This window comes from Phoenix dactylifera, chromosome 4, assembly GCF_009389715.1.
Source record: "Phoenix dactylifera cultivar Barhee BC4 chromosome 4, palm_55x_up_171113_PBpolish2nd_filt_p, whole genome shotgun sequence".
NCBI classification, from domain to species: Eukaryota; Viridiplantae; Streptophyta; class Magnoliopsida; order Arecales; family Arecaceae; genus Phoenix; species Phoenix dactylifera.
Window position 1 is genome coordinate 9,222,240 of NC_052395.1, and position 24,298 is coordinate 9,246,537.

Below are 24,298 nucleotides of genomic sequence, written 5' to 3' on the forward strand. Positions count from 1 at the left end.
AGGGACTAGAAGCCAATACATAGTTGTTGCACTTTCATACCCAGTCTATTGCCAAATTAGAAACCCAGCTAGGGCAGTTAGCGAGTGCACTAAATAAGAGAGAGGAAGGCAAGCTTCCGAGCCAACCAATGAATAATCCGAGGGGGCAGTATATGGCTCAAGAGACTCACCCGAATAATGTTCACCATGAACAAGCTAACGCCATGACTATCTTAAGAAGCGGACGTATAGTGGACAATAAGGTTGGAGAACAAAAACATAAGAAAAATGAAGATAGGAGTGTAACTGTGTCTAAAAAGAACCCAAACTCTTCTTTGTCACCATCTAGTCCAGTATCGAACACACCTCTTACACCAAAGGCCCCTTTTCCTCAATGTCTGAAAGCACCTTCTCCCTTTGGCATGAAAGGAACTTCGTTGGAAGAAATAATGGAGGTCTTCAAACAAGTCAAAATCAACCTCCCTCTCCTTGATGCCATAAAACAAGTTCCATCCTATGCCAAATTTCTTAAAGACCTTTGTACCCAAAAACGAAAATCTAGGACACATATACCTAAAAAGGTCTTTCTGACTGAACAAGTGAGCTCCGTCCTCCAGCACAAAACCCTTCCAAAGTTCAAGGATCCTGGTGCACCTACCATCTCTTGTGTGGTAGGAGACAATTCTATTGATCGAGCACTATTAGATTTAGGGGCAAGTGTTAACCTTCTTCCTTATTCAGTCTATGAGAAGTTTGGATTAGGTGAATTAAAGCCTACTTTGGTGTCCCTGCAATTGGCTGATCGATCTGTTAAAATACCACGAGGAACAATTGAAGATGTCCTAATCAAGGTAGATAAATTTTATTTTCCAGTCGATTTCATCGTCCTTGATATGGAACCTGTGCCGAACCTTAAGAAACAGAGCCCTATGATTCTTGGTCGTCCCTTCTTAGCTACAGCCAATGCATGTATTAATTGTGGAACTGGGGTGATAGATATCTTTCGGGAACATGAAAGTCAAACTGAATATATTCCACGCCTCTGATCAACCCGCAAGGGAAGATGAGTGATTCCTAGTAGACAAAATGGACGATCTTGTAGAAGAAGCCCTTCCCTATATTTTGGCAGATGACCCTTTGGAAGCATGTTTAGCCCATTTTGATATTGATAACTTTGATTTAGACAAGGCCATAGAAGAAGTCAATGTTCTGCTCGACAATCCGTCTCCCACGAATTCTCATCCTTGGCGAATCCGATATGAACTTCTTCATACCCTTTATAGTGCGCCACAGTGCCCCTCCATCGAGTCCCCTCCCAAACTTGAGTTAAAGCCACTTCCGGTAACCCTTAAGTATGCTTTTCTAGGACCACAAGATACCCTACCTGTAATCATCGCGGCTGACCTGTCTGACAAATAGGAGAGTCAACTTTTGAGCGTGCTAGGAGAACACAAACATGCAATTGGATGGTCCGTAACTGATCTGAAGTGTTAAATAATGTATATATTTAACTATTTTACGCAACACTTATCATTATTTTTTGCACATATTTTAAATTTAACATGAGAAAATGTATTCCCCTTCATCATTGCATTATTAAAAATAATTCGAGTTTGCTTGATTTTATTGGTCCATCTAATGTATGCAGGTCAAATCAAACTCATTTAGGATGACCCCTGAACCCAAATCGCATGCACCGCATGAATCAGATCTTCCCAACCAATTAGAGTCGACCCCAATTTTCATTTCTCAGCACGTGCCATCCCAAACAATTTATTTTCATGAATCCGAACAAGTCTTTCTCTTTCACTCCCCATGTGTCCAAACTTCCCAATTTCCTTTTCAACACATGGCCACCCCAAATTCACGTGTCTCCTCCCCTGCTCCGTGTCCTAGCCAAAACCAAAGCCGGCAACCACCCATTTCTCTGCATTCCCTCCACGTCCGAGTACAATCCGGATAAGCTCTAATCCCAGAATCCCAGCCATCAGCCGTATCCACGTCTGCAGCCCCCCTACCATTCGTGATAGCCTTCAACCTTCCTCTTGTTCCGGATTCCTCCTGTTCACGAACAGAATCCCAGCAACCCATCTCCTCTCAGCCGAGAACACCATCCCACGTTTGATCCCAATCGGTGAGCATCTCTTCCGAATCCCTTGCATCTCGTTCATTCTATCTTCCCCAACTTCCGGATGAGAGCCACTCGCATCACAACCGTATCCCTCTTCCGAACCAAATCCAACGCCTTCCCAGCATCCCATTCGAGATCCTCTCAACATCCACTTTTTCCCTTGTGTCGGAACGGAGTCAAAATCCTGCTCCACGACCGCCGCCTTCTGCCCATTCGCATAGGATTCTCCCTAGCTTCCATGATTTCCCCCTGCTTCGGAACAGAACCAGGATCTTCTCAACATCCACGCCATCATCTGCATCCTCGGATCAAGCCAACCTATGCATCCGTTCCCAGCATTTGTTTTGTTTCTCCAAAAAAACTATTGTGGGATTATCTGCATGCATGCTCCAATGGATGGAACGGTTATAGGAGTTGTTGGGGGAATAAGATTTTTTTCCAAATGACATAAATGCCCCTAAGAAGCCGTACAACTTCCGACCCCGGACGGCCGAAGTCGGCGTCCGACTTCGGAACGCCCGACCTCAAGACGACCGACCTCGAGACCTCCGACCTAAGAAAAACCCCGATGTTCGAGGTCTACTCTTGTCAGCCACCTACTACGGCCGTGCGCCTCTGAGGTCTGGCCGAGGACCATACCCTGACGCCCCTCTGGCATTTATTGCGCATGGTCGCTGTAACTCTCCGGCTTACTCCACAATAAATGCGGATCTCCGGCTTACTCCACAATAAATGCGGATCTCCGGCTTACTCCACAATAAATGCGGATCTCCGGCTTACTCCACAATAAATGCGCATGGCTCCTGTCATCTACGGACTCTCAGCTCTCCACGGCAAATCAGCCCAGCAGAGTCTAGTCAACTATGATAAGTCTCCGATCTCGGCCATACCTCCGACACCAATGCAATAATTCGCCTGATAGCGTGCTAGTTCGGGCTGTACGACGCCCTCACCGCCGACATCAGTGCAATGATTCGCCTGACCGTGCGCCGACCCGAATGACATGCCGAGCCGTACTACGGCTTCGCCCTGTTACATCGCAGGTAAACTGACCCCCGCCTATAAAAGGGAGCCTTGGCCTCTCAGGAGGGGGTTGGAAGATTGAAGCACTCTACAGACACTGTTCATCTCCTTTCTACACTACTTGCCCCCTCCCTGACTTGAGCGTCGGAGGGCCGGCGCCGGAAAACCCGGCCACCGGCTCGTGTGCAGGCACCCAGACGGAGGACGTCCGCCAGCTGACGGATCGCCGCCTCGCCGCGTGGGCCAGCCGTCCCTTCTCTCCGACCGCCCCAGACGGAGGACGCCGCTCGCCGACGGACCGCCGCCCCGCCGTGAGAACTCGCCGCTCCCTTTCCTCGACCGAAGATTGCCCTCGGGTCCAATTTCCAGCAACAGTTGGCGCTAGAAGGAGGGCCGAGTAGCAGTCATGAAGTTGAGAAGTAAGGGAGCCTCTAACATCTCCCGGCGTCCCCCGCAAAGCCCTGGACACTCTGTCCAGAATTCTCCAACTCCGGCTGACCCAGTTCCTCAGGTCCAGCCGGAACAGTTCGACGCCTTGGTACAGCAAGTCCAGGCCCTGGCCGCCGCCATTCAGAGTCTGCGGCGCGAGGAAGCCTTACCTACGCTCCCCCCACGGGCTCAGGCCCCGCCGGAGTGTCTCCCCAACGGCCCGGTTTTTCCAAGCCAAAACCTGCATGGCTCCTCCAGAGCCAACAACGAAGAACGAGCTTCCCCTCGGAGGGAGTCACCGGGAGAAGGCTTCGACCGGAGGCTCCAGCTTTCTGAGGCGGAGTCAGCCCCAGACCACCGTGAGCCGGCGCAAACCACGGCGACAATTCCACGAGTGGGGGAGCTCGACCGGAAAGTTGAGCATCTGGAGCGCCAGATTGCGGCGCTCCACAGCAAGAAGGCAAGACAAGAGGGAGACTTTGAGTTCACTACTAAGTCCCCCTTCTCCCGCCAGATCGAGGATGAGCCGGTTCCCGCGAGGTTCAAAATGCCTCAAGTGGAACCCTACAACGGGACGACTGACCCTCTCGACCATCTAGAGAGCTATGGGCCCTCATGGCCCTGCAAGGGTCCTCGGAGGCCATACTCTGCAAGGCCTTTCCAGCGACCCTCCGAGGGACCGCTCGGCTTTGGTTTTCTGGGCTGAAGCCGAATACGGTGTCCTCTTTTGAGTAGCTCGGCAGGCAGTTCGCCACCAACTTCGCTGCCAGCCGGCGCCAGCGACGGACGTCGGACTCCCTCCTCGACATTAAACAGAAAGAGGGGGAGTCCCTCAAAGAGTACCTGGACCGCTTCACCGCCGCCACATGGGAGGTTCGCGAGCTAGACCAGTCGATAGCTATGTCGGCTCTGAAGACTGGGGTTCGCTCCTACCGATTCCTCTTCTCCATCGAGAAGAGCTTCCCGGCCGACTTCACTGAAATGTTGGCCCGAGCCCGGAAGTATGCCAAGGCCGAGGAGGCAGTTGCATCCAGGCGGGGGGCAATTGAGCCCGCCACGAAGAAGCAGAAGAAACGCCGCGAGGAGCGCGGCCGACAAAGGAGCCGATCCCCCCGCCGAGAGAAGAACCTCCCCAGACTGAGAAGTCCGCCCCGACAGCAGAGGCGATCTCAGCAAAGGACCCCCCCTCGGCCGAGGTCCCCACCACGGCCTCGGACGTACCCGGGAAAGTACGAGAACTACACACCCGTCAACGCTCCCCGGGCCGAAATCCTGATGGAAATCGAGGGTCGGGACTTCTTCCGACCCCCGCCTCCTATGCGAGACACGGGACTCCCCCGGAATCCCAGGAAGTATTGCCGCTTCCACCAAGATCGTGGGCACGACACGGAGGACTGCTACCAACTCCGGGATGAGATAGAAGCGCTCATCCGACGGGGAGTACTCAACCGGTTCGTGAGGAACCGACCTGAGGAAAGGAGGCCGGCGGAGAATGTCGCACCAACCGAAAATCCGGGCGACAACAGGCCCATCGCCGGCACCATCAATATGATCGGGCGGGCCTCGACAGGAACGGCCGCCCAGGGAGCACCCCCGAAGCGCCCACGTACTGATGAAGTCATCTCGTTCTCGGATGAGGACTTAGAAGGGGTCGAAACCCCTCATGATGACGCTGTGGTCATCTCCATGATTGTAAATAGGTTTGATGTAAAGCGTGTCCTAGTTGACAATGGAAGCTCAGCCAATATTTTGTATTATCATGCCTACCAAAAAATGGGATTGACAGAAGGGCATCTCCGGAGAGTCAATGCCCCGTTGGTTGGGTTTACCGGAGATGCAGTCCCGGCTGAAGGTGAGGCTAGCTTCCTTGTCACAGTCGGCCTCGCCCCCCGGGAGAGCACTGTGAGGATGGACCTCCTGGTGGTCCGTCTGCCCTCGGTCTACAACGCCATCCTTGGGCGCCCAGGGCTAAATGCCCTTCGAGCCGTGGTTTCAACTCGCCATTTGCTCATGCGGTTCCCCACCGACCAAGGAGTAGGCGAGGTCCGCGGAGACCAGCTGGTCGCCAAGCAATGCTACATGGCGGCCCACACAGTAAAGCAACCAGCCGAGGCGCCGGACCACCCGATGGGCCCTTCGCTGCCCATAGAAACCCTCGATGCAAGGGACACCCTCTGGAAGAAGCAAGTAGAGCCCGGTGAGCTCCTTATTCAAATCCCACTACAAGAAAATTTTTCCGAGCTAACTGTGCAGGTCGGCTCCGGCCTCGGCGCCCGCGAGAGGGATTGTCTCGTCAGCTTCCTGCGGGACAACGCTGACGTCTTCGCCTGGTCGCCCGCGGACGTGCCAGGAATTGACCCTGAGGTCATGGTCCACCGACTCCAGGTGAGACCGACCAGCAGGCCTGTAAAGCAGAAGAAAAGAGGCTCCGCCCCGGAACGACAACGAGCTGCGACTGAGGAGGTGGACAAACTCCTCGGGGCCGGCTTCATCCGGGAGGTCTCCTACCCGGACTGGCTCGCCAACGTAGTCCTCGTAAAGAAGGCCAACGGGAAGTGGCGTATGTGCGTGGACTATACCGACCTGAACAAGGCCTGCCCGAAAGACAGCTTCCCCCTTCCGAGCATCGACCAGCTCGTCGACTCCACTTCAGAACACCAGCTGCTAACTTTTATGGACGCCTTTTCAGGGTACAATCAAATCCGAATGGCGCCAGAAGACGAGGAGAAGACGGTCTTCATCACCGACAAGGCACCTACTGCTACAAGGTGATGCCCTTTGGCCTGAAAAACGCTGGGGCCACCTATCAGAGACTGGTCAGCCAAATTTTTAAAGACCAGATCGGCTGGAACATGGAAGTCTATGTGGACGACATGCTGGTAAAGAGCCGAGCAGCGGAGCACCACATAGCCGACCTCAACGAGACATTCGCCAAGCTCAGAAGATACCAAATGAAACTCAATCCGGCGAAGTGCGCGTTCGGGGTCACCTCGGGCAAGTTCCTGGGTTTCATAGTGACCCAGCGCGGAATTGAAGCCAACCCGGAGAAAATCCGGGCACTGCACGAGATGTCGCCTCCAAAGACAGTTAAGGAGGTGCAACGACTCGCGGGGCGGGTTGCTGCCCTGGGAAGGTTCGTCTCTCGGTCAGCCGAGCGATGCCACCCCTTCTTCAAGAGCCTTAAACGGCCGAAAGACTTCCGGTGGACAGAAGAATGCCAGCAGGCCTTTGAAGAGCTTCGGAGCCTTCTGGCCTCTCCCCCGCTGCTCACCAAGCCCCAGAAAGGCGAGGTCCTTTACTTATATCTGGCCGTCTCCCCAGCTGCAGTAAGCTCAGTCCTCGTCCGGGAAGAGGACAAGCTCCAAAAGCCGGTCTATTACACCAGCCGGGTTCTCAGGGATCCTGAGACCCGATATTCTAAACTTGAGAAGACCATCTTCGCTCTCATCATCTCGGCTCGGAGACTCAGGCCTTACTTCCAAGCCCACACGATAGCTATATTGACCGACCAGCCTATGAAGCAAATATTGCAGAGGACGGATCGTGCGGGGAGGATCGCCAAATGGGCGGTCGAGCTCGGAGAATTCGACCTCGAATATCGGCCCAGGCCGGCTATCAAAGCTCAGGTACTCGCCGACTTCATCATGGAGTGCACCCTTCCGGACAACCCCGAGAGGCCACCCGAATCCGTAGAGAAGGCCCCGAGGCAGCCATGGGTCCTGCACTCGGACGGGTCTTCGACCTCGGGGGGTAGCGGGGCCGGACTTATCCTCACCAGTCCAGACGGAGTGGTGGCCGAGCAAGCTTTGCGCCTCGAATTCCCGGCCTCAAACAATGAGGCCGAGTATGAGGCTCTCATCGCCGGGCTCAAGCTGGCGAAAGAACTAAGAGTGGAAGACCTGACGGCCTTCAGTGACTCCCAGCTGGTGGTGAACCAGGTCCAAGGAGATTTTGGAGCTAAAGAGCCATCCATGCAAAAGTATCTCCAAAAGGTGCGGGAACTCATATCTGCCCTGAATTCTTTCAATATTCAATACATCCCCAGAGCGGAAAATCTCAGGGCAGACCAGCTATCCAAATTGGCAACCTTCCGCATGAGCGAGCTTCCCAAGGGAACAGCGCTCGAGTATCTTCGGATCCCCAGCACGGAGGAACCCGAGCCCACCATGTGCATCGACTCCGAGCCAAGCTGGATCGATGGGCTCGTCTGCTACCTTCAGGACGGAACCCTACCTCACGACGAGACGGAAGCTCGCCGAATCAAGCGGCAGGCCCCCCGGTATGTCTTATACGAGAATAGACTCTACCGGCGATCATTTACTTCTCCCCTTCTCAGATGCCTCCGCCCCTCCGAGGCGGACTATGCCCTCCGAGAGGTCCATGAAGGGATCTGCGGAAATCACCTGGGGGGTCGGGCATTAGCCCATAAGGTCCTGCGACAAGGATATTATTGGCCCACACTCCAGAAGGATGCAACGGATTTCGTCCGGAAGTGCGATCGGTGCCAACGAAATGCCAATGTCCAGCGCCGACCTTCAGCTCTGCTGACCTCCATCATCGCCCCCTGGCCGTTTGCCCAATAGGGGATCGACATCCTGGGGCCCTTTCCCCTGGCCACCGGACAGAGAAAGTTCCTGGTCGTCTCCATCGACTACTTCACCAAATGGGTCGAGGCCGAACCCGTCGCCCGGATCACCGAGCAAAAGGTGCGAGACTTCGTGTGGAAGTCCATAATCTGCAGATTCGGACTACCCCGTATCCTTATATCTGACAATGGTTGACAATTTGACAATGTTCATTTCAGAGAATTTTGCTCTGAGCTCGGCATTGATCACCGTTTCACCTCAGTCGCTCACCCCCAGACAAACGGAAAAACTGAGGTAACTAACCGCACTATTTTGCAGGGGCTCAAGGCTAGGCTTGATCGGTCCAAAGGACAGTGGGTCGAGGACTTGTACAATGTCCTTTGGGCGTACCGGACCACGTTCCGACTGCCCACGGGAGAGACCCCCTTCAACCTAGCATACGGCACTGAGGCCGTCATCCCGTTGGAGATCGGCCTGCCTTCTCCAAGGGTGGAGCATTTCGACCCCGACACCAATTCTTCCCAGCTCAGGTGCAACTTGGACCTCGTCGAAGAGACAAGAGAGGTTGCCCGGGTCCGCATGGCGAGATACCAACAGCGAACGGCCCAATACTACAACTCTAGAGTCAAGCCCAAGCTCTTCAAAGTGGGGGACCTCGTCCTCAGGAGAGCCGAGGCTTCTCAACCGACTGAGCAAGGAAAGCTCGCCCCAAATTGGGAAGGACCGTATCAGATCGCCCGGGTACAACGACCAGGGGCGTATAAATTAAAGTCCCTAGAGGGGACCCTGATCCCGCGAAGCTGGAACTCCGAGAATCTACGAATGTACTACCAGTAAAACCCCTAGGGGTTCAAGACAATCAGGACAATGGACTCAGCTTCCTTTTCGCAAACAATTCTCTTATCTTGGTGGCTGTAATTCTCTTCTAATATCGGGTCGTCTGTGATCCTCAGATTCCCCAGCCAAAATCGGGATGCCTCGAGGCTCGACCGTAGAGTCCCAAACTCCCTCGACCTCGGGAAGAATCGCAGGACAACGAAACATCGACTTGGCGCGAAATTTCCTCGACTAAGGTCAGGATGCCCCGGTTCGTCGGGATGCCCCGAGACGTCGGGATGCCCCGGCTATAGGGATGTTCGAGACGTCAAGATATGAGCACGGTCCTCTCTGACCAGACGAGCTCGGCTCGTTCTCCATCAACTTCCACCTATGAGCACGGTCCTCTCTGACCAGACGAGCTCGGCTCGTTCTCCATCAACTTCCACCTATGAGCACGGTCCTCTCTGACCAGACGAGCTCGGCTCGTTCTCCTACCTCGACTAAGGTCGGGATGCCCCGAGGGTCGACCGTAGAGAACCAGACTCCCTCGACCTCGGAAAGGCGCCGTGAGGGGTGGAAAGGGTGGCTCCACCCGGGGCGCCACAAAGTGGACCCCCGGGAGCGGTCGACGATCCCCGATCCCCGAAGCGAGCGATCCCTCGACTTAGGTCGGGATGCCCCGAGGGTTGACCGTAGAGAACCAGACTCCCTCGACCTCGGAAAGCGTCGCAGGTCGGTAGAGCGTGCCCAGACCCGCCGACCTGACGAACGATCCCTCGACTAAGGTCGGGATGCCCCGAGGGTCGACCGTAGAGAACCAGACTCCCTCGACCTCGGGAAGAAGCCGTAAGGGGTGGAAAGGGTGGCTCCACCCGGGGCGCCACGAAGTGGACCCCCGGGAGCGGTCGACGATCCCCGATCCCCGAAGCGAGCTATTCCCCGACTAAGGTCGGGATGCCCCGAGGGTCGACCGTAGAGAACCAGACTCCCTCGACCTCGGGAAGCGTCGCAGGTCGGTAGAGCGTGCCCAGACCCGCCGACCTGACGAACGATCCCTCGACTAAGGTCGGGATGCCCCGAGGGTCGACCGTAGAGTCCCAAACTCCCTCGACCTCGGAAGGCACCACAGGTCAGCAAAGCGTCCACGGACTCGCCGACCTGACGCAAGATCCCTCGACCAAGGTTGAGGCGCCCGAGGTCCTACCATGGGGTCTGAAACTCCCTCGACCTCGCAGAGAGCTACAATTCAATAAAGCCTCGCCAAATCCTCTCAACCTCGGTGGGCGCTGTTGGGTCCGTGAGAAACCCGAGCCCTCCTTTAAGTCAAAGTGACTCCAGAGGTCGACGAGGAAAGGAGGCAACCTACTCCACCATGCGAAGCATAACTCCGAGAATGAAAGAGGTACGTCTAACTAGACGCCCTCCTTGTCAAATTTTATCTACATACTGCTGAGCGGAATCTCAACGTTGGAGTCTTATCACGCCCCAAAGCCGGGCTTCCCCAATAGGTCGGCTTAAGACCGACCCCCTAACTACGCTATGTATGCTCCGTTCGTCGAGTCTCCACAATTTGTACAAAGGCTTCATAAATTAGGGCCCAACTCGGCTCTTCTACGTAAACTCCGACGTCCGGCTGAGAAAGTGGTCCCGGCCACGAGTGTACCAGCCAAACACGGGTACCAAGGCAATCTCTGGAAATCCCGGCCTTGCTCACCGAAATCTCGGCAGAATCCGAGAACGATAACTACGAAAACCTTCGGCAATAACTTGTTTATTAGCCCGCGCTCCCTACGAGGGGTTCGGAGTTGAGTTCGGAAATCCGGCTAAACTCCCCGAATAGCAGCACGCACAGACCTAGTCCGGTCTTACTTAAAGGGCCAAGGCCCGACCTCGAGCCCTTGAGATTTTCCTGAAGGCTAAACGTGATGACTTTCACGACACTCAGATTCGAGCTATAGGACTTAGAGAAATTTTCTAAAAAACCTAAGACTCGGAGCTCCTTTTGGTCGGAATGACTGGAATCCGAGAAGGCTAAGACACAGCCTGGGAAAAGAGGGCAACTTCGTTAAGCAGCCCGGAAATTAAAATACAAAGTTAGAGGTCGTCGAGGCGGTTAGCTAAAGCTCTAGCCTCATTCACGACAACAGAGGGAAAGATGAACACGGAATGACAAAAATATCTTTTCATTAACAAAGGGCCGGAAGGCCAATTACAAAATTGGAAGTCGGCCACTCAAGGGCCGACCCCGGATACAACGAAAAAGAAAAAAAAAATACGCTAAGTCCTAAGCGGCGGGAGCAACATCCGGGGGGTCGTCCGGCACATTGATGACCTCATGATCTTCATTCGGAACAGGCTCGGGGTCGGGGGCAGGAGCTTCGGGCACCGGCTCCGGGACGGCGTCCACCTCGGCCGCTGGAGCCGCCTCCACGACACCGTCCGCCTCGGCCACCCCCGTCGAAGGCTCGGCGGGGTCTTGTTCATATATTCCCGCCTCGGATGTCAGGATGGCGGGAAGGGCTTCCACGTCGGACCCCCAGCCCAGGTCCTCCCTCGGACGGACCGTCGAAAGGTCGTACTGAGGGCAGTACCGGCGCATCTGCACCCGGAAGTTCTCGAAGCCCCGGAGGAAACCGTCCACCGTCTCCTCCTCCAACATGTCGCGGAACTCTTGCGACTCTTTGAAGAGTTCCACGGCATGTTCGGCTCGTTCGAGTGCCCTCCTCTCCCGGGCCTCAAGTTGCTCGATTCGGAGGCGGGAGACCCCGTCCTCATACTTGAGGGCCGTGACCTCGGCCTGGACCTCCCCCAAGCGCGCCTCCGTACCGCGCATGGCCGACCTGGTCAGGGCGTGAGCCGCCCTCTCCTCCTCAAGCGCCCCCGCCATAGCAAGGCGCTCGGCCTCGGTGGCCGTCCTCCGAGCCTCGGCATCGGCCAATGCCACCTCCAGCTCGGCGACTTTCTTCTTGGCCAGCTCCAACTATTGGCCGAGCCGCCAGGCCTCCTCTTGACAGCCTTGGGCGATAAATACCAAGGCGTCGAGCTCGTGGACATGCTGAAAAGAAAGAAACGAAGATATCGTGAGTTGAAAAGCATATGAACTCGCCAATGACTCAAGGCAATCAAGGAAAGAAACTTACTCGGGCAGTGTTGCAGTAGGCGCCGTTGACGACCTCCTCCAGCGGAATGTTCCGGAACTCGGCCCGGTCCGCTGGGAGCATCGCACGCCGCAACACGGAGCGTGCGACCTCGGCATTACGAAAGGCCGAACTCCCCTCGGAAATAGGAGAGTCCGGCTCGACTGACTCTTCTCGAAAAGCCCGGGAAGAGCTCGGCACGATCGAGCCCGAGGTCCCGGAGCCGCTCGCTTCGGGGCCTCGGGCAAGCCCGGGTTCTGGCTGCTGCGGCCGGGCCATGGACGACTCCCCCCGCTGGGCAAGGGGGGCAGGGCAAGGAAGGGCCGATGGGCCCGCGTCGCTGGCGACCCGCGCCCGCCTCGGCTCGGCTGCAGAGGCCCCCGCCTCGGGGCCACTCCTCCCGGCCGACGTAGAGGCGCCGTCCGTCCTCGCCCTCTTCCGAGGCTGGGGCGCGGCTCCCCCGGCCTCGGCTTCTCGCCTTCTCAGGCGAGAAAAAAGTGATGTGTTGCTGGTCGGCAGGCGGGGAATATCTGAAATCAAAATTTCGTTCAGTATCAGACCAGTGACAGTAAAAGCAAAGAACGAAGAAAAAATAAAATAATGTAACCACCCTTACCCTCGGGGCGCGCCGAGCTCAGACCTACGCTCGCCAGGGCGTCCTCCCGCAGGAGCTCGGTCAGGTCGTTGCCCCTTCCAAGGGCTCGCACGGAGTCCAGGGTCCTCAGCTCCCTCCTCGAGGGCTCGGAGAGCTTATTGAGGGTCTTCAACCGAGGGTCCCCCCACCTCGGGTCGAACCCCCAAGGCGCCTCGGACGCCAGGAAGAAAAACTTCCCCTTCCACTCATGAATCGAGGAAGGGGCACCCTGGAAGAGTGACATACCGCCCCGAAAGGCGAAGTATAGCCACCCTGCGTCCGCCGGGTTCTTCTTTAACAGAAAACACCGGCGGAAAAGGCCTACCGAGATCGGGATCCCATGCCCGAGGCACAGGGACAAGAACCCGATTATGGTCCTCCACGAGTTCGGAGCCAACTGCGCCGGAACGAGCTGGTACTCGGCCAGCAGGTTGCTCACAAACTCGTGGGCGGGAAAGCGCAAGCCAGCCCACAGTGTCTCGCGGTAGACCGCGATCCGACCTGGGGGCGGCTGCGTCACCCTGTCTTCCGGCCCCGCGGTCTCAAGGCGAAACCTGGGCTGGAAGAAAAAACGGGAGCGGATCAACTCCAACTCCTCCCCCGACAAGCTCGACCCAACTTCTTCGGGGCCCAAACCCATTCCCACAGAAGAACGAAATAAAAGTTAAAAGCGGAAATGGAAGCTGGGGAGGAGAAGAAAAGAGGAAACCCTAGTGAAAACAGGGTGAAAACCTACTGGACATCGCCGGAAATCGCTCCGGGCACCGACGGCAAGGTTCGGTTGAGGAAGGAAGTAAGGGAGAAAGATAACGAAAATGAGAAGCAGCCAAACAAGACCTTTAGGGCAACCTCGAGGGGTTTATATAGACCCCCCTGACGGCCCAGATCGACGGGGTCGGTTCCCATCCCCCGATCGGGTTGCGCCACGTGTCGACCTCGGAAGCCGAGGCACCGTATTCACTCCGGATTAATAAATCGGGTACGAAATCTAAGCGTTGTCCCGTCGGATCTCGGGGCCTCATCATGGGTCCGCAAAATCAAATCGTCCTGAGGAACGAGCGGACGCCGCCCCCGCTCCCCTCATTTAATAAGATCTGGGACACGTGGAGCCTCGATGTAGCCTCCACCTCTCCGGAATTATGACCCAGTAACACGAAATCGGAAGCGTCCGACCTTGGGTCACGCCGCGTGTCCGTTTTAAACCCTGTAACAGCACACTCATTAATGAGCGAGAAGCCTCGATTACGGGATCGAGGCACCGCCTCGACGAGCTCGAGGACCCCCATCATTAATCCGCCGTAAAGCGATCCTGGCGATTCAAGGGACGCCACCTCCGCTTCAAGAAGCGTAATGATACGAGCTTCATCATAAGCTCACTGAATAAAGCAGCCTCGAGACGCCAAAGGGCGCAGGTTTCACCATGAAAGCTCCGAGAAGCGCAAGGGGGCGGACGAGACTCACCCCCCAACCTTAGTGACAGACTTTACTTCCCACGTCCGAGCCCACAAGTCGCTCGAACTCGGAAGTCGGGGGGTAGTGTTGGGGGGAATAAGATTTTTTTCCAAATGACATAAATGCCCCTAAGAAGCCGTACAACTTCCGACCCCGGACGGCCGAAGTCGGCGTCCGACTTCGGAACGCCCGACCTTAAGACGACCGACCTCGAGACCTCCGACCTAAGAAAAACCCCGATGTTCGAGGTCTACTCTTGTCAGCCACCTACTACGGCCGTGCGCCTCTGAGGTCTGGCCGAGGACCATACCCTGACGCCCCTCTGGCATTTATTGCGCATGGTCGCTGTAACTCTCCGGCTTACTCCACAATAAATGCGGATCTCCGGCTTACTCCACAATAAATGCGGATCTCCGGCTTACTCCACAATAAATGCGGATCTCCGGCTTACTCCACAATAAATGCGCATGGCTCCTGTCATCTACGGACTCTCAGCTCTCCACGGCAAATCAGCCCAGCAGAGTCTAGTCAACTATGATAAGTCTCCGATCTCGGCCATACCTCCGACACCAATGCAATAATTCGCCTGATAGCGTGCTAGTTCGGGCTGTACGACGCCCTCACCGCCGACATCAGTGCAATGATTCGCCTGACCGTGCGCCGACCCGAATGACATGCCGAGCCGTACTACGGCTTCGCCCTGTTACATCGCAGGTAAACCGACCCCCGCCTATAAAAGGGAGCCTTGGCCTCTCAGGAGGGGGTTGGAAGATTGAAGCACTCTACAGACACTGTTCATCTCCTTTCTACACTACTTGCCCCCTCCCTGACTTGAGCGTCGGAGGGCCGGCGCCGGAAAACCCGGCCACCGGCTCGTGTGCAGGCACCCAGACGGAGGACGTCCGCCAGCTGACGGATCGCCGCCTCGCCGCGTGGGCCAGCCGTCCCTTCTCTCCGACCGCCCCAGACGGAGGACGCCGCTCGCCGACGGACCGCCGCCCCGCCGTGAGAACTCGCCGCTCCCTTTCCTCGACCGAAGATTGCCCTCGGGTCCAATTTCCAGCAACAGGAGTATTAGCCGATAGTATTCAGCCTAGGCCCCAGGGACTCGTTGTCAAGAAAATAAGAGAAAGGAAAAATGAACCCGGGAAAGGAAATAAAAGAAAGATTAGAAATCTTATAATGTTTCACTGATCTAGGAAAACTGTAGAAAACTAAAGAAAATGTTTAACATATGGTTTACTATTTCGGATACTTTTTGCTTCATCTTCATAAAATTCTAGGGCTTCAGCAGAATTTGGATCCTTTTTCTCATTCTAATTTCTTTTTTCTATCTTGGACACTCCTCTACAGGAGATCGTCCTTTTTTTTTCCCATTGGGTACAAATATATCTTTTTTTGATTTTCTTTACTGCTCAGCAACGAAATTAAGTGCTGAAGTTGCCAGTGGTAAGAGTTAGTAAAATCACCTAAGTGGCTTGGATTCAAATCTTTGTTCACTATAATAAAAGTTGATGGAGATTTGTATAAAAAACTAAAGAAATAAATAAATTGAACGTCACTATATACTTCCAAGAAATGAGACGACTGGCAGCTTCGAGATCTGTAGTTGGTGCATGGTCGGTTTTCCGTGGACCCACAAGGAGAAATCCTGTCATCATGCATCTGCATACGGATATTACGGTCCGCATCAAAGTTAGAACTTAGATATTCGATGCATGGTGAAAAGAATTGAGGGCTTCCTTGGATGGGAAACGTTATGCTCTCCGTGGGAAAGCGAGGAGACAAGTAAATCTCATGATCATTAGTTCCTAGATTTTAGGGATAAGGCAAATCACATTTAAAAAGAAGAATCCAGAATCCAATTCTAATAGTGGGAAACTCGAGGCTTCTCCGAAGCACTAATTTTTTCTGCTAGCCTCTCCTCTGTTCTTGACTTCCAGCCAGCAGTAGCACTATTTTTTTCTGCTGGCCTCTCTTCTGTTCTTGACTTCCAGCCAGCAGTAGCACTAATTTTTTCTGCTAGCCTCTCTTCTCTTTCATTCCAGAAGCCAAAGCACCAAAGCTCAACCCAGCAGATCAATTTTATCCCTTGTGAAGAACCGTAAGTGGTTGTTATAATAAATGACGCAACCATGTCTGAGATGGTAAGTTATCAGCTTTCGAAACATTCATACAAGGACTTATTAGTCAAACAGCACACGGTGTATGATCAAACGAAGAAATCGCCACTGCTGGACATTACTCCTGCTGCTTGCATAGCTTGTAAAATACAGCAATCATATGAGTCTCATGTTACAGCAGCATTCAACTCCACAGGGGTGAAACAAAAGATAATGTCCAACAGACCTTACGTTGAATTGTGCAGCATTTGATTGCATTTCACATTGATGTTGAAACAGACATCATATAATGCTTCGTGGATGTTGCAAACATATGAGGCAAGCAAATCATGTCAGTCGCTGCATTTGATGTGAATACAAGAAGCAAAGGCCTTGAACCGACAACCAACTGACAAGCAAGATCATTGGCAGCGATAACAAGGAACTCAAAACACTCAAACCGAAGGCTCATGCATTCTGAATTTTTATCCTCCATGGCTGACCTCCAGTTAGCAAGCTTCTTAGACATTTGAAATGACATAAGTACCCATGCAGCTATGGAAATGCCAAAAGCTGCTCCAGAAATATACAGACATACAGAGGCGTGATCATATCTCCCCTCGATAACCACCTGAGCCAAAGTAATCCCTCCTTGAACCTGCAATAGCCATGGTCTTCTGATGCTCCAGTTTGGGGCAATCTCGGATACGATGGCCAAGCCCACCACAATAGGCACAGCCCTTCACCCCGCTTGCATTGGTTATATCATCCTCATCTTCCATTGGATCGTTGAGCTCCGCAAGCACTGGTGGGATTCTTTGCTTTGCTTCTTGAAGAAGGTGCTTCAGATCAAGAAGCGTTGTCTCAGTTTGGTTCTTGTTTATGAACGTTGTTGCTATTCCAGTTTTTCCACACCTCCCAGTTCGGCCAATTCGGTGCACATAATTCTCAATTTCAGCAGGCATATCATAGTTAATCACATGCTGAATATCAGGAAAATCAAGGCCCTTGGAAGCAACATCAGTGGCAACCAGGACATCCTTCTTTCCAGATTTGAAGGATGAGATAGCATATTCTCTTTCTTCCTGATCCTTGCCCCCATGAATAGCAACAGCCTCTACTCCCTTTAAAAGTAGATACTCGTGGATGTCATCCACATCAGCTTTGTTCTCACAGAAAATCAGGACAGGAGGTGGGGTCTTCTGAAGGCACTCAAGGAGGTATACAACTTTAGCCTCTTGTTTCACATACTCGACTTCCTGTATGACATCTAAATTTGCTGCTCCAGCTCTTCCCACATTCACAGTCACGGGTTTCACCAGGGCACTTTTTGCAAAGTTTTGTATCTTTTTGGGCATGGTGGCAGAGAAGAGTAGGGTTTGTCTCTGGGCTTTGAAATGGTCAAAAACCTCCCTGATGTCATCTTCAAAGCCCAAGTCAACCAACCTATCAGCCTCATCCAGTGTCAAATACCTGCAATAGGGATCAATAAGAGAAGGGTGATATAGGTGAAAGTGCAATCTTACTGGACAATTCATTTTAAGCAAAGCAATATGGTCTTACACAAACACTCAAGGGCCTCAAGCCAATATGTTTTATTTTTCCAGGTACTTTCAGGAGTAGGAAAAAAATGGATACACGAAAAGTAGCTCTGAGAGAAAAACCCAAGCTGCTTAAATCAAGCTTTAACAAGCTCCAAGCATCAGAAGATTTTTCATGATCAGATTGAGTCTCTCAGTGGTTAGCAACAATCTCTAATGATATAGACATGATATACCTGACTCATCGACTTCTGACATGAAGATAGTAGAAATGTAAATACACTTCTACTTCTTAATATTGAACATATTGTCATATTCATCACATAAAACATATAAAATGAGAATGGTTCTGCAAATTATGCCTTTTAACACACCAAGTAATAGTTCTAAATGGTATTTATGCATGTCTTAATCTGATGTGGTCACAAAACTTCATTTGGGCAAAATAGCAGTATATAAACTTTCAGCACTGAAGCACTTTACCTGTTGGTATAAATAATGGCTTCCAAGGTGGATGACAGAAACAAAAGAATGGAAATATAAATAAATCATACACATTTTCCAAGCAGAAATAAGATAAGTTTCTCAGCGACAACCGATCTTGAACTTGATGGCAAGTGTTAGAGTGAAAGATTGGTTTAGGATTCTAAACCAAGCATGTACAGTCAGAGAGGTCTCAGTCGATGTGAATACTATAGTACTGCCATGGTGCATAAATAGTACATGAGGTCCATATTCTATAAATTACGCTGCATGTATGCATGAGAAGTCACAAAGGACCTGCACAATATGAAACATTGCAACAATGCTCCATGTACATTAGGTTAGGTATATACTTTGCAGGATATTCTTCAAGTATGCCTTCAGAATGAAATAAATGAAAAGAGAAGTATTTAAGGTATAGACAAAAACAAAAGAGCAGATACAGGCAACATAATGAACATGTGCTAGGAGAAGTACACAGTCATACAAGTAACATTGTACTTCAAATGTACATAGGAGAGGTACATATATTATAGAAGACGCATACTAGTTAACAACAATTCTCCAATAAGTAATTATCGCGCTAATGGTTTATGCTTGCTCAATTTTGATAAATGCAAAAAGTGCCCCAATGTAAAAACCAAAAAAAAAAGTGTTTGTACAGCAGGCTCTCTACTTCCTCTGTCATATGTTGATCAATTGTAAGAAAAGCCAAAACTGACTTAACTTATTAACATAAATTATAATCAACATCCTAAATACAGTACATAATCTTAAGTTAATATAATAACTTATGATAGTAGAACCAGAAGGTACAAGGATTACATAACTTGTAGTACAAATCTCATCTATCTTTAAGATTTCTTGATTTTTTTCCTCTGTTACTCTATCCTTTATTCCTGAAAATAGGAAGTTAATTCAGGGCTCATTTGGATATACTATGTTTTAATAATGGAAGGCCAGGTTGAAAAGCTTAAAAAAGTATAAAATGGTTTACGTATGCTAGTTGATTTTAATCTAGTTCTCCCATAAAAAGTGGATGCAAGAATCAAGGAGTACTTGCTGCATCACTGCTTGAAGTTGACCATCGCCCTATATTTATCAAACTACATTATGACCACTTGGAGGTAATAATAGAGCTAAACTTTGGGTTGGTGACTAATGTGAAAAAATATGCAAAAGCTCGTATTTAAGGTTAGTTCTCTTCCTTTATGAGCAACTTGAGATAAGACATGCAACCCATTCTCAATTTTTATATAGGTCACCTCCATAGACAATTGCAAGCAATGACAGCTCCCGGATGGTCATTAATTAATCCCTTCAAATTCATGCATTATTGTTGCTACAAAACATCCAAATATGAGCTACAAGTAGTAGTTTATCTTTTGAAAAACACGCCAGATAGCATAATAAGAGCAAAAGCTTGTAATTTTCTTTTTGAAATCTTATTTGCCCAAACTGCTTGCATTTGATTTGTAATCATGTAGTCAATTTTTTTTTTAAAAAAAGTGTCTAGGTTAGATACGTCAAAAATCTATATCTCCTAAATAGAGTTAATACCTTTATTCTTCAAGGATGTGCCTAATTGGGTCGTCTATTCTTAGCATTTAACAATTGGGTGATTGCATTCAAAACCAAATGCAGATGGACATCTTTAGCACCAGCTCTCATGAAGCTCCCAACTCAATGGCCAATTGGGTGAACTCCCACTTAAGATGCCTCCCTTTTTGTTTCTCTATCACAACTAAAGACATGTTAATGGCAGAGGAATGACACCAACATCCTTTGAGACATAACTATGGAGATGTTCGCAAAGGAAGACTTCAACTTGCCCCCAGGCAGACCCTTCCTCTACACCCTCTCTGCATTCTGCTTCATCTCAACAAGATAGCTGATCTTAAGATGATCCTAATTGAAAAAATTTTGGAATGCGACCTGAAGTAGGGGCTGATTTGCATGACTAGGCAGCCAGCCTCACAAAAATACTCATATCAACGAACTTATGGGAAAAAAAGGAAGAGGCTGCAAGAGCCTCAGATGGATAGAATCCCATCAAGGATCCAATAATAGGGGGAGTGGGACCAAAAGTTGCTAATGTGTGGAAGCAGGTCTCACAGATCACATGTCCTAGTAAGAAGTTGAAGCCGATGACGAGAGGAAAGGATAAAAATCAAAAAAGCATGTGTGACCCTAGGTATAATTTTTTTCACAAATTAACGCCCAAGTTCAGGGACATTGCTTGCAAGGACATGTTTAAGATAAAACAATTTAAGTGCATGCACATTTTAGATGCCACTAATTTGGTGATAAAAAAAAAGATTCCTAGAAAAGGTGAAATCTTAGTTAAATATAACACGAGTATAAGCGTCAATTTTTCATGGTGATCTTGAATTCTAGAGTCACTCCTCAAATTGAGCCACAAGTAACAGTTTAGCAAGGAAAACAAACACCGTTTCCTTCAAATGATAAGAACGGTGATCCAATTTGTAGACACTTGGATTAAAAGAACTCCTCTAGTGATGCTAACAACTTTCACCTGGGGAATGGCTGGGTAAAAAGTCAAAAGATAGTACAACAGGTTTGCTGCAGCATTTCTAATAGAGTTTCAAGTTCAATTAATCACTGATGGCTCAAAGTCAACACCGGCTGTCAAAAAACCAAATGTTTTGCTTTATTTCTTGATAATAGACGCTCACAATGACAAATAACTGTTAATGGTGTTCTGATAAATAACTTCAGAACAACAAAATTGTGAACAGACAACATTGTTGACCTTCCTAATATAGATTCCTCTTTCATGATTCATCTTTCACATCAGCAATTTCCTGTCAAGAGCACCTAGGATAACAAACTTATGGGGATTGTTGATATGGTATCTTGATCAATTCTACTTTAGTTTGCAAGGAAAATTGACAACATTGATAAAAGTTTTCAGAAAACAAATTTTTGATTCTTCATTGCGAGCTGATTTCAAGTGTAGTACAATATATTTGTGCTACACCAAACTTTAAAGAAACAAACCTAAATCTTCTTCACTTGCCAAATTTAACATTATATCCAGACTGGATGACAAGATAATAACAGAAATGCCGTCAAAAGAGTAGGCTGCAGCAAGCATACCTGCAATTGTCGAGGTTCATCTTTTTCTTGGCTAGCAAATCCTTGAGCCTCCCGGGTGTGGCCACAACAATGTGCACCCCTTTCTTCACGACCTCCAGCTGCGACCTCATGTCGACCCCTCCGATGCACAGCAGCGGCCTCAGCTCCGGGTACCCATGCTCCCTGAGCGGAGCCAAGAATTGCTCCACGACCTCATACGTCTGCCTGGCGAGCTCCCTTGAGGGGCAAACGATGAGGCCGAATGGCCCCTCCCCAGGCACGATGGGCATCATGACCTCCTCCTGGAGGGCGACCATGATGAGAGGAAGCACGAAAACAAGGGTCTTGCCGGAGCCCGTGAAGGCGATCCCGATCATGTCGCGGCCGGAGAGGATGACAGGGAGGCCCTGGACCTGGATGGGGGTGGGCTGGACGATGCCCTTCTCCTTGAGCTTCTTGAGGATGGGCTCGGGGAGGCGCATTTCCTTGAAGTTCTTGATGGGAGGGGGGATGTCTTCACCCTCAACGAGGATGTGCCACTGCTTGCGGATGGCCTCGGCGTGCCGGGCCGGCATGCGGCGGATGGCAGTTGGGGGCTTCCAGCCGGTTGGGATGGGGTCGGGGTAGGTGATGCCCTTGGCGAGCTCGCGGACGGACATGAGGGTCCTCCGGTCCGAGAGGTGCTCGATCATCTCCTTCTCCTGCTGGACGCGCTGCTCCACCGGGCTGATCTCCGGGAGCTCGCGCTTCATCTGGGAGGCCTTGACGAGGAGGCTGGGCTTGGCCTCGGGGGCGAGGCAGGGGCGGTCCGGGTCGTCATCGGCGGTGGACGGAGGGCCACCGCTTCCTCCGCCGAAGTCGGCGGAGGAGGAGGAGGCGAGGCGGCCCTTGCGCTGGAGGATCCTCTGGGCCTCCAAGGCTCGGCGCTTCTTGACGGGGATATACTCCGCATAATCGTCGTCTTCGGGGTTGTCGGAGGCGGCAGCGTCGCCGGCGGGAGGGCCTTGAGGACGGAGGGCGGCGGTGGCCATGGCGATGGTGGTGGATCGGAGGATTTCAAAAAGGGGTTTTGGGGGAGGCGGAAGGGAATCTTGGCCCGGGCGGGGTCGCCTCCAATTTAAAGAATCCGTGTTCGGAACGGCATAAGATCGGATTCGGGTAACTGTAAACGGGTCGGATTTGGATCCAGTTGGATTTAAAGGGCGACATCTATTATTTGTAGATATCTATTTGTATATCAAGTTATATATATTTCCAAGTCCTCATTAAAAATTATTTGTAGATATCTATTTGTATATCAAGTTATATCAGCCTGTTTATCCTGCCAAGTCCATAATGTGGCTTTCTCTTTTTCCGATTTTCACCAGCTTCCTACTTACCTTTCCATCTTGGCTCTTCAATAACTGCATCAGATTTTTCAAATAAGGAATACAAAATTTGCTAGGAAAGATCTATGTGGGCTATGAAGAGTTGGGCTTTATTATTGTAGATGCTTGTATTTGGCATATACTTTGCGCATCGGTGGATGGTTACAATGCCACCGACTTGATTGCCAATTATTATTGATATTATTCAAACCAGTATTTCAACAAGATCATCATCAAATTCTGATGATCTAAAACAACCATAATATCAGCCACATATTTTTGGATACTAGTTATAATGTAAATGCAAATGCACATGATTGTAAAAGATTTTAGATTTAAGATAATTAATATAATTCTAAATTTTAAAAATACCTAAAAATAATTAATTTATTATTAATTTTTTTTTTCTCATGAGAGAACCTTCACCTCACTTGCTAGTTCATTTCATATATTCTCACCTATTTGCTCAAAAGTTAGTATTACTAGTTCTCTTCCTCTGTATTCCCTACTCTATCATTTCATTCAAGCAATGTTAAAAACCCTTCATCTATTGAAAGAAATCTAACTAGAGTTATTGATATTCTCAAGGTCCAACAACACTTAAATCCATTCTTCTCTCGGAGCAGAATATTTTAAGGACTCGTTTGGTTAGCAGAAAAAAAAAAAGAAAAAGTGTAGTCAACAGAAAAACAAAGAAATAATTTTTGTTTGGTTGGAGTTTGTAAAGAAGAAAGATGAAAAAGTAGTATTTCCGTGGGAATAAGATCTTTATGTTTGATGAAAAACAAAAATCTATGGGGAACATAGAAAAACTACTTTTCCACTGATTGGAAATTGGGGTTTCCTTTTTTTCAAAAGTACTCTTAAGCCTTCAAAATTTATGGATAAATTTTTTTTCGTTATTATGAGTATAAGATATAACTTTTTCAGAAAAGTAGATTCTCAATCAAACATAAGCCACTTTAAAATGTATCACTTTTTCATGATTAACTAAAAAACTATTTTTTCAGATATTATATTTTTAAAAATCGTTTTTCGAAAAAAGATATTCCGGTTGGAAAATATTCTTTCGCTAAACAAGGAGTCCTAAACAATATACTTCAAATTATTGTATTTATTTCAAACTTTTAATGGAGTGATCCTATTTCTTGAATTGAAAGATTAGGAAGTATTATCTGTAGTCGGCAAGGCTCAGTGAATTTGTGGGAGGACGTCCAATATAACTGAAGTCGGTACGAGACTTGCCGACTTCCGTATTATTCATTGTGCGACTTCCAATGTTTTTTTTTTTTTTTTTCGCACTTCCATATTATTTTAGAAAATAAAAAGGCCTCTGGTATTTCGCTATCCGACAGAAGCAGGTCGACAGAAGCATTGCCTAGCGGGACGGCCGAAACGAAGGTTAGAGCGAACAGCGCCGTCCGCTTCCTTCTCCTCCGCTGTCATCGTCTTTGTGGCGCCCTCGCCCCTCCTTCTCCGCTGCTGTTGCTGCCGGTGCCAGCGATCTCCCTGCCCA

The 24,298-nt window shown here is 50.2% G+C and overlaps 1 protein-coding gene and 1 long non-coding RNA gene across 2 annotated transcripts; one reads left to right on the forward strand and one right to left on the reverse strand.

Moving 5' to 3' along the window:
- Nucleotides 1-15,973: 15,973 nt before the first annotated feature.
- On the reverse strand, nucleotides 15,974-22,522 carry LOC120110457 (DEAD-box ATP-dependent RNA helicase 35-like). The gene is made up of 2 exons (XM_039125489.1): nucleotides 21,437-22,522; nucleotides 15,974-17,765 (listed from the first exon to the last, which is right to left on the reverse strand). The coding sequence occupies exons 1-2, from the start codon at nucleotides 22,444-22,446 to the stop codon at nucleotides 16,901-16,903; spliced, it is 1,875 nt and encodes a 624-aa protein (XP_038981417.1). The 5' UTR covers nucleotides 22,447-22,522; the 3' UTR covers nucleotides 15,974-16,900.
- Nucleotides 17,425-18,210, forward strand: LOC120110458. The gene is made up of 3 exons (XR_005511441.1): nucleotides 17,425-17,512; nucleotides 17,615-17,800; nucleotides 17,900-18,210. It is a non-coding gene; the product is annotated as an uncharacterized LOC120110458 (long non-coding RNA).
- Nucleotides 22,523-24,298: the final 1,776 nt, after the last annotated feature.

What these genes read in the sequence shown, in the direction of transcription:
- LOC120110457 (XM_039125489.1), bottom strand. Translation starts at nt 22,446, where the DNA reads ATGGCCACCGCCGCCCTCCGTCCTCAAGGCCCTCCCGCCGGCGACGCT. An exon ending in ATGAACCTCGACAATTGCAG is followed by an intron (nt 17,766 to 21,436) that starts GTATGCTTGCTG and finishes TCCCTATTGCAG; the next exon opens with GTATTTGACACTGGATGAGG.